The sequence below is a fragment of the Dryobates pubescens genome, chromosome 2, assembly GCF_014839835.1.
Source record: "Dryobates pubescens isolate bDryPub1 chromosome 2, bDryPub1.pri, whole genome shotgun sequence".
Taxonomy (NCBI): Eukaryota; Metazoa; Chordata; class Aves; order Piciformes; family Picidae; genus Dryobates; species Dryobates pubescens.
The window spans coordinates 1,769,627-1,779,986 of NC_071613.1; the positions used below are offsets into that span (position 1 = coordinate 1,769,627).

Below are 10,360 nucleotides of genomic sequence, written 5' to 3' on the forward strand. Positions count from 1 at the left end.
TTGTTTTATTGTGCAGCCAAGATAATAGAACAATAATAACCAAAGAAGTTACTCATTAAAAACAAAAAAAAAAAGAAAGAAAATAAAAGAAATGCACATTTCTTAAGCAGTGCATGATTTAGGCCTCAAGCATTGACTCTATCATTGTGTTGCATTGGCTGATGTTAAACAGATGCTGTTCTGCCTATTTGTACATAAGTTGGACACAGTTTTATTTCACAAAACTTGTTTCCTTGATGATGGTTGATGTTGGAAACCTGTTCACTCTTGAACTTAGTCCTCTTTGATAAAACCTGTACATATATAGAAAACATATTTTATGAGAACAACAACAACAAAAATCTTATTTTCAATATTTAATTGTTATTTTATTAGAAGATGGCTGTAAATATTTTAGGTGTCTTAGTGTAAAAAGCAGACTGTAATTTTAGGTGGCAGAGAAAGTAACCAAATAAAATATACATTTGATATAGCTTGTGATCTATGCTGGTTTGAGGCTCCTGCTGTTAGCATTTGACTTGCACACACTTTAATTTCAGGTTACTGCCTACCTGGATGTGTGTATTAGAATGGCTTAGTGACGTGAAGTAGAATAGATTAGAATAGCATTAACCAGGTTGGAAAAGAAATTTGAGATCAAGTCCAACCTATCACCCAACACCATCTAACCAACTATACCATGGCACCAAGCACCCCATCCAGTCTCTTCCCAAACACCTCCAGGGATGGTGACTCCACCACCTCCCTGGGCAGCACATTCCAATGGCCAATCTCTCTTTCTGGGAAGAACTTCTTCCTTATATCCAGCCTAAACCTCCCCTGGCACAGCTTGAGACTGTGTCCTCTTGTTCTGGTGCTGGTCGCTAGTACTTTTTGTTTCCCCTTCTTTAAGTATTTGGTCCGGATCAGAATCTGCATTATCACGTAACTGCTGCTCGTGTGTTCATGAATAAAAAGAGAAGACAATTAGACGGGGTGAGAGGACGTTTCTAGTAACGTTTATACTGTGGTACGATCGAGCTGGCTGGGTTTTACGTTAACAGGCTTGTAGGCTTGTTAAAGGAATGGTAAGAGGGGAAGGCTGAAGGGCTTGGTGTGTGTGTAGCTGTTTACCGAAGCGCTCCGGAAGCTGGGAACCCATAAGCAAACGTTGAATGCATTCAGCTCCCCGGGGCTGGGAGCACATCAGTGAGCAGCGGGGAGAAGGAGCTGTGGTGGAAAGTTCTCGGAAAGAGGGAGAAAACTGGAAAACGTCATCTTTCTCGGACTGAGGAAAATAACTAACCAAGCGAGCCCTGCCACCTGCCCTGCCTCGGGATCAGAAGGTGTAACGATTCCCGCTTGCCTGCGCCCGGCAGCGGGGGAGGGAACGTTTTATCCTTGAGAACAAGAGGCAGAGCGTGTGCGAGGGGCGCGGGGGGGGGCGCTGGCGGGAAGCTGTTCGGGGGGGGCGGAGGTGAGGAGAAGCAGTTACAGTGCAGGTCCTTCCCTGAGGCAGTGCTCGGGGTAGGCGGGAACGGGGGTGGGGAAGTGACTTAGAAGCTCGCACGGCGCCCTGCGAGCTCCCAGCTCGCCTCACCCACCCTCCCGCTCGGCCCCGCCCGCCGGTGCCGCAGTGCCTCTGCCGTATTTGCTCCGCCACTGCCATCGGGGGCGCTGTCGATCACTCGGTGGCGGATGAGGCTGCTGCTGGTTCCGGTGAGCTGCCCATGGTCGCCGGCCTGGGGGCGGAGACAAGATGGCGGCGGGGTGGCTGTGGCGGCGGCTCTGTCAGGTGGGCTGTGTGGGTGGGAAAGAAGCGGGCGAGCCCCCATCTCCTCCTCCTTCTCCGCTTTCTTTGGTGCCTTCACTCCCGAGGGGAGAGGGAAAAGGAGCAGCTCTTGACGCGTAGGCTCAGCCACGTGGTTACGGGCCGGTGCTCGGCACACTGCGGCGTCCCGCCGCCGATGCAAGGTGTATTGGAGCCGGCCTGCTCTCCTCGGTGGGCTCCTGTGGGCAGGAGGGATCGCAAGTGGCTTTGTTTTGGCTGGGTTTACAGCGGGCCGGGTTACAGTGTGGGGCTGTGTTGCTGCCAGCCGTCATCCCTGCAGCAGGTCTTCAAACTCTTCCCTGCAGCAGGTCTTCAAACCCTTCCCTGCAGCCCTGTTTTGGTGGCGTTACTCTCGGTGCAAAGGATAACGCAAGATAAGTTGGGGGTCTCTACATCATGTGCCAAGAGTGTTTCCAGTCTTAAAGCTTCCAATCTTGACTTCACAATGTAAAGAAACCACGGGGAAACCTTTTCTGCTACCCATGTTTTCTGCTGGTTTTGTTTTCTAGAGAGTGATTGCTTTCTCTCAAGTTGAAAAAAATATCTGCTATTGAGTGTTCCCTGCTCGTGTTCTGAAGCCCTAAACTCACTTCCATGCATGTGCTGTTCTGGACTTGCTTCACTTTCAGGCACCTGACTACTTAAGAAGGACATCGAGACACTTGAAGGTGTCCAGAGAAGGGCAATGAGGCTGGGGAGAGGCCTCGAGCACAGCCCTGTGAGGAGAGGCTGAGGGAGCTGGGGTTGTTTAGCCTGGAGAAGAGGAGGCTCAGGAGAGACCTTCTTGCTCTCTGCAACTACCTGAAGGGAGGTTGTAGCCAGGTGGGGGTTGGTCTCTTCTCCCAGGCAACCAGCACCAGAACAAGAGGACACAGTCTCAAGCTGCACCAGGGGAAGTTTAGGCTGGAGGTGAGGAGAAAGTTCCTCCCAGAGAGAGTTGTTAGCCATTGGAATGTGCTGCCCAGGGAGGTGGTGGAGTCACCATCCCTGGAGGTGTTCAAGAGGGGATTGGATGTGGCACTTGGAGCCATGGTTTAGTCATGAGGTCTGTGGTGACAGGTTGGACTTGATGATCTTTGAGGTCTCTTCCAACCATGGTGAAACTGTGATATTTCAGAATCCCTCCACCAAACAAAGCTGTGTTGCATTAGGAGAGGGGGGATTCTGTTATGGGCAAGGCCTTGGTGCACACAGGACATGGAATTTTGTTGTGTTGCAATCAAAGTGTCTTTTCTGCCCTCTGTGGTACTCATTTGCAAGAGCACACCAAGTACATTTAAATTGGAGAATAAAGCAAGCTCTTTAATTATGCTGTTCTCCTTACTATCAGGGGTACTCAACATACAGTTTTGTCAAAATTTGTGCAGAGCTCTATTGATTTTTGTTTTACAGAACCTTTTGACAGCATAATATGCTCAATCTTAGAATATAGTAAAGGCTCTAGAGTTTATGTGGGATAAAACAGCTCTGCTGTTTAATGATACTGTATTCATTAGGTGAAAACGGAATGGTTTGCATCCGAGACCATGTAACACAAGATGCTATGAGGATACATAGCTTTGCATGCAATGAGTAGAGTAGAGTAGAATAGAGTAGAATTAACCAGGTTGGAAAAGACCTTTGAGATTACCAAGTCCAACCTATCACCCAACACCATCTAATCAACTAAACCATGGCACCAAGCACCCCATCCAGTCTCTTCTTAAACACCTCCAGTGATGGTGACTCCACCACCTCCCTGGGCAGCACATTCCAATGGCCAATCTCTCTTTCTGTGAAGAACTTCTTCTGAACATCCAGCCTAAACCTCCCCTGGTGCAGCTTGAGACTGTGTCCTCTTGTTCTGTAATAAATACATGTTAAAAGGTCAAGTAGTTAGAAGTAGAGGAATACACAGCAGAGACTGCACATGCACAGAGCTCCCTATACAGGTATAACTTTTAGTTATAATTCCAGTCAGTAGCCTTGTCATCTGGGCTCAGGTTCCACTTACTTGCACACAGTTAAAGTCCTGCACTGAATACAGTCTTTTCTGTTCACAAGCCTACCTGCTCCCCAAATGGCAGGAGATGGTGTTTGTGTATGTCATACTGGCATTGAATGAAAGGGAGGCAGTGTTCTGACTTCAGAGACAGAGAATCAAGGTGCAAAGATAAAGATCATTACCTCAGATGTACTTATTTCAAGTTCCCAACATGAACTTTGAACCATTGTGGACGTAGTGGCAAACATTCAGTGTTTCTAAGGTTGCTTATTGTGTCGCACACTTAAGAATGTAACAGTCGTGCTGGTTTGCTAGCATGTGGAATGAAAAGTCTTGCCTAAGAAGAGATACTTAGCTGTGATTTCCAAACAACAGGCAGCTTTGCAAACAGGAACTTCCCCTGCCTTTTCCTTATTGGATGCCAAATCTTAAGATAGGAGTAAGGCAGAATTACTTCAGGAACTGGTTGTATTCACTGCTGATCTATAATTAGTATGTAATATATGCTGGAGATGGTTAGGGACCTAACAGCATCATAGAGTTAGTTGTGCATATCTGTGAGCAACAAAATTAAGATTGCTTGGAGAAGTGTCAGTTCTGGCTGTTTTCCAGTTACACAGTCAGGTACATACTGGTGTTTGGGTTATCTACCTTCCCTCTTAAAGCTATGACCCTAGTACCTGTTAAATAAGAGTATCAAGGAGTTGGCTAAGTAGCTAATTTTGCTTCAGCATTCTGCTGCAGCCCTGAGTTTCTCAACCAAGTGAGAGTTCCAATGCTTTTTTTCCCTCCCCCTCCCCACTGCAGTTTGCCTGTAACTTAATCAAATTGAGAATTAGTGGAAGGAAGCTAGAAGCCAGAAAATTTTCAGAAGGGAGTGATTTTTCTGGTATGAAAACCTGTAACACTGCATCTTGATGAACAGTTGTATTCCCTTTTTAACACAGGAAACAAACCCATCTTTTAAACGTGGTTTAGTTAATATTACAGTATTTCTGCTTAAATGTTCTCTTCAAGAAACAGGTAGTCAAAAGCACAAGGAATTATTTTTTTTTTGCTGGAAAAACCCAGGAAATCTCCAGTTAAATTCAAAGGTGGAATTTTTTGCATTCTTAGGATACTGTTTTCAACTGCAAGTCCTAACTTGTGATTGTCATTTAATGAAACTAATCTATAGTGTTCTATGAAAGTAATACTAAGGAGGAAGTGGCATATACAGGAATGGTATCTGATGCCAAACAAAATACATTTTTCTGCCAAAAAATGCTCTGTGATTGCTGTTCCAGTGCCTTGTTAGTAGCAAGTGCATACTGTTATATTCTCCCCTTAATGCATCCCTTTACTTTAGGTCCTCTCTCATACTAAAATAGATTTCTATGCTTCTGTCTTCCTGCATTTTTTAATAGAGCAATCTTTCTAGTTTGGCAGATCATTGCCTAGGAGTGCCTTATGCTCTGGTCATGCAAGCAAGTAACCTTTAATAAAAATATATTAACTGTCTGCTTTCTGCTTTGTGATAAAAATCTGACCCACATCCTATTCATTTCACACAGGGATCAGTTTTTCCTGTCAGTTATGCAAGCAGGATTACACAGAAGCAGCGTTTTCTGCCGTGAGTATAAAAGGCCCTCCTCCTTCTTTCCACTTCTCCACACTCCCTAAAAGTTGCAACTTTAACATTTCCCCATTGCAACGTGTCTAGAAACTGTGACTTGAGAGGAGCACGGCTGGCTGGGTCCCATGCTGATACACAGGAGCCTAAGACTAATCCTCTGGTAAGTGTTTTATGGAACAGCATTTTGTGTATTGTCTTAGTAATAAGGATCTACAGGAAAACTTCACTTCCTTATTGCACCTTTTTAAAGGTACACCTTAATGATGTCCAGTTTGCTGTAGAGAAAGAAACTGGTTTTATTATTGGTGTCTGAGGTTTTGTTTTTAGAGTTTTTCAGCAAGATCTCTACAGCTCAGAATTGCTTTGTTGTCACTTTGCTCCTTCCCTGTGCAGCTGTAACTCTATGAGATACCAACTTTTGGCCACACTCGGTTCAGCGCCTGCAGCAGCTTAGGCAGCCTGAGGCCCTTGTCTCTGGCTTGCAAACTGAGAGCTCAACCGCGTAAGCAAGGCAAAAATACTACAGATCCGCAGTTGTGGTAGTTTCAGGCTACATCAAGCCAGAACCACAGTGCAGGCTCAGGCTTCCTGCCATGTCTGTTAGATTTTGGATTTACTGTGCTAAATTGCCTGGGAGCAAACCTGTGGGAGTAACAGAGCTTTCTGGGCACGTGAAGTCCTCTCAGGCGATCAGCGAGCCCAGCCCATCAGAAACAGAAGCTCTAACTGAAAGTCATAAACTTGAACAAACTGAAAGGATAATATGCATTGGAAAGCCTAGTGTGTTTAAAGTAGACTTCTATCTGACTTGGTAAAGTGAGAATTCTAGTCACTGCCCATAATGTTCTAGTTACTGTGCAGAGCCCAGCAAAGTCAGAATTTGAAGTATTCCCACACTGCTATTCAGCATACAAATACTGCTGCTGCAAACTGGCTTCAACAACAAGTTTCGTTCTTGCCTGTGCTAGTGCTGTCCTTGCATCTATCTGGCAGTCCCTTTCCTGATCTACTGAATGTTTGCAAGTTAGATATTTCTTCACTTTTGCCTTCCCTTACAAGAATGGGAACTGTCTATCAAGGTAATACAGTCAGCCTCTTGCAGATAAACTGAAATAAGGAGATAACACTGCCTGCTTTGTGGGTTTTTTCTGTGTTACAATGGGAGCACACAGAAAATGTGAAATAGGAAAATGTGCAGTGCATGCATTAACTGAGGAGAGCATGGAGTGGTGAATCTTGTCCTTTCTTTCAAAATGCAGGTGTCTGTTTCAGATGAGCCAGAAACACTGTACAAGAGGTTGTCCCTCTTAGTTAAAGGCCATGATAGAGCTGTGTTGGACAGCTATGAATACTTTGCAGTCCTTGCAGCTAAAGAACTGGGCATCTCCATTGAAAAAGTGTAAGTAACTGCTCTGTAGAGTGAGGTGATGCCAGATGCTTGTGTCATCTATGTAATTCAGGCTCTGTGCTTAGAAGTATTTTTTTTCTTCAGCAGAAAGAGGTGTAATCTGATGGCATTTCTCAGATTATCAATTTGAACACTTCTTGGATGACAGCAGGGATGAGAAAGCAGCAGCAGTTCTGCACTCGGCACTGCCACAGAAGCATATTTTCATTACATGGGGGAGATTGACAGTACTCTAAGTACAGTCATCAGTGCTCTAGCTTCCCCAAACTAATGCTGGTTGATACCTGAGTTAATAATAAACTGTACCACTGCTTAATACCTGTAGATCTTCTAAATGTCAAAGTAACAGCAGGACTTTTCAGCATTATCTTTCAGATAATTTGCATTACCATCTTTTACATAAAATGAACTTCTCTTTCTCTGCTTCTCAGGCATAATCCTCCCAAGAAGATAGAACGATTTACCCTCTTGAAATCTGTACACATTTACAAGAAGCACAGGGTTCAGTATGAAATGAGAACACATTACCTGTGTTTGGAGGTAAGGCTTTAAAGGCATAAACCAGAAATTATGTTCTAGGTGTCATAGATGTTAGATCACAAGTTCACTTGGATTGGGAAGGAGAGTGCAGGAAGTAGCAGAAGACGGCTGACCTATGTGTATCAAAGGTAACACACTATTCTGAATGTACAGCCTATGTAATTGTTTGACTCAAAGAGTGATTTTGACAGTCAACAGCTGAGAGAATGCTAAAAACTAAGGTAGGAATGAGGGTTACTTTCACATGATTTGTCTTCTTGGTTTTCAAGAGTCAGTGGGCTGGGAGCTTTCTCAGGAAGAGAAGATACAGCTAAATCATTGTCATTACCAGTCCCTAAAGGGCCTGTTCTTTGTGAGTTTGATGTTTCTGAGCACACATATTTTTGCCCTAATGGCAAATTAAAACTGGTTGGGGGGAGGAGGAGACCCAGGGGTGACCTTATTGCTCTCTACAACTACCTGAAGGGGGGTTGTAGTGAGGCGGAGGTTGGTCTCTTCTCCCAGGCAACCAGTACCAGAACAAGAGGGCACAGTCTCAGGCTGCGTCAGGGGAGGTTTAGGCTGGAGGTGAGGAGGAAGTTTTACACAGAGAGAGTGATTGCCCACTGGAATGGGCTGCCTGAGGAGGTGGTGGGGTCGCCGTCGCTGGGGGTGTTCAGGGTGAGGCTTGGCAGGATGCTTGGTGCCATGGTTTAGTTGATTAGGTGGTGTTGGATGATAGGTTGGACATGATGATCTTGAAGGTCTCTTTCAACCTGGTTTATTCTATTCTATTCTATTCTATTCTAAATACAGGAAAAGAAGTGTATACAAGCCACTAGCTCTGTGGCTGATGATAGAGAGTTCTCTATGGTTTAGAATGTAGTTGTCATTGACTTTCTTAGAAGAAGGGTTTGCTGCCAGCATTTGTGGCTCCTGGGTGTCTTACTGTATGTTTGCACAGTGCTTATCACAAATGGGACTCTGCTTTAAACCCCCAGGCATTAGGCAGTAGAAATGTCTGCCCACAGACCATAAGCACTGTTTTTGCCATCCAGGAGAAACTACAAAATCTATTATTCAGTGGAATTCCAGAGTTGCAGAACCAGCCTGAACTCTGACAGTGTGCAGAAGCTGGTGATTCTTGCATAACCTGCAACTAATTTAGCTTGATAGCTGTGGTGTTAGGATGCATCATTTCCATCATAATCGGTGCCTGTGATCACAGGTGGTATGCAGAGGCTGGTGGAGTGAAACAGCTACACCATGGTGTGTCAGGAAAAAGTTCTATACAGAAAGAGTGATTGCCCATTGGAATGGGCTGCCTGGGGAGGTGGTGGAGTCACCATCACTGGAGGTTTTCAGGAGGAGACTTGATGGGGTGCTTGGTGCCATGGGTTAGTTGTTTGGGTGGTGTTGGATTGGTTGATGGGTTGGACGCGATGATCTTGAAGGTCTCTTCCAACCTGGTTTATTCTATGTATTCTGTGTCAGAGTTGTGTGCAGCTCAGCTGCCTCTGTTCAGTGTTACAGTAGCTGCCTTTCCTGTTGGGTGTTTGGTCCCATAGGAAGAATCAGAGAAGCACACTGATTTCTTATTTTTTTAATTCTGTTTGAAATATTAATTGCAGTAGTTCATTAAAACCCATAACTTCTGTTGTAGTTGAAGTACCTAACAAGCAGTACTGCTGCAGTTTACCTGGAGTATGTTCAACGAAACTTACCTGAAGGAGTTGCCATGGAAGTGAAAAAGGTAAAGTTCCACCTTGCATCATTAGTATTATGAGACTAAGGCCTAGTAACTCCTGAGTCTTTAGACAGTCAGCAGAGGTGATCCAGCTCTGCCAGGGGGGTTGGACTCTATGATCTCTGGAGGTCCCTTCCTGCCTCGGAACATTCTGTGATCCTGTGTGTAGCTTTGGAAGTAACACTCTAAAGAGGCTGTATTGCTCGAAAGTGCCACTAGGTGGCACTTCAAAATCAGATAAGTAGCTGAAATCCGAATGAATCAAGGAACAGAGGTGGATGTTAATTTGTTGGTTTAATAAGCTGTTGCTTTGCATTCCTTTTAGACCAAGATAGAGAAAATACCTGAACACATTAAGGAACCAGTCTGGGATACACTACCTCAGGAAAAAGAAACTGAAGTCAAGTCATGAACTCATCAGGTACTTGGCACCTTTAGTTGCTCCTGTTGACCTAATACTGAGAGCCTACTGTTAAATAAAAGTTCTCTTATAAAGTCATTTATAAATCCTTGTTTCAGTGAGTTATTCTTGCTCATCATTCCAGTGCATGTAGACTGAACAGCTGTAGGGAACTCTGGACTGCGTGCTGTGATCAGGAGCTATGGTATATATATACACACACAGAAAAATACACAAATTCTCAGTCTTTTGATGCTAAGTGGCCTCTGAATTCTGAAATATTTGCAAAAAATCCACATTTCTGTCATGTTTGATGCTATAGATGCCAGATGGTTACACATTTTCTGATAGAGCTCCTCTGAAGTAACTGAATCCCAGGTGTACGTACAGCTTGCATATTAACTTGCGTTAAGTCAAAACTCACAGTCTTAGCAGACACTGAGGCATGCTGAGACTTTTCTAGGCTCCTATAGTCCAAATGGCCTCTTTTCCACTCAGAGTAACTGCTTGGTATCAGAACACCATGATCACAGTACAAATCTGAGACTTGCACAGGCAAGTGATGAAATGTTTATAGAACCATTTGCTTTGATAGTAGAAAGTGTTATTGTGGCTACTTCACTACAGGGAAAGGCATGGCCTTGTTCTGAATTGACTGGGTTACTTACTGTATAAACTCAGTCTAGCTAGACTCTGCTTAAGCTTAAAGGGGAAAAACAGTACAGATAGCAAAATAGTGTTTTTTACACCTAGTAGTATCTCCTTTGACTCACAGTTAGGTGACTGTGAGTCAAAGGAGATAATACTTGGTGCAAAGCCATCATCAACTTGAGCTTCAGATTGCATTAAGCACCTCTGCCTCTACTGGCTTAACAGG

At 44.4% G+C, this 10,360-nt stretch overlaps 1 protein-coding gene across 1 annotated transcript; it reads left to right on the forward strand.

The window, feature by feature from the left end:
• Positions 1 to 1,724: 1,724 nt before the first annotated feature.
• On the forward strand, positions 1,725 to 9,609 carry MRPS10 (mitochondrial ribosomal protein S10). Its single transcript, XM_054169192.1, has 7 exons — positions 1,725 to 1,774; positions 5,348 to 5,406; positions 5,497 to 5,569; positions 6,669 to 6,808; positions 7,249 to 7,357; positions 9,000 to 9,089; positions 9,409 to 9,609. The coding sequence occupies exons 1-7, from the start codon at positions 1,739 to 1,741 to the stop codon at positions 9,493 to 9,495; spliced, it is 594 nt and encodes a 197-aa protein (XP_054025167.1). The 5' UTR covers positions 1,725 to 1,738; the 3' UTR covers positions 9,496 to 9,609.
• Positions 9,610 to 10,360: the final 751 nt, after the last annotated feature.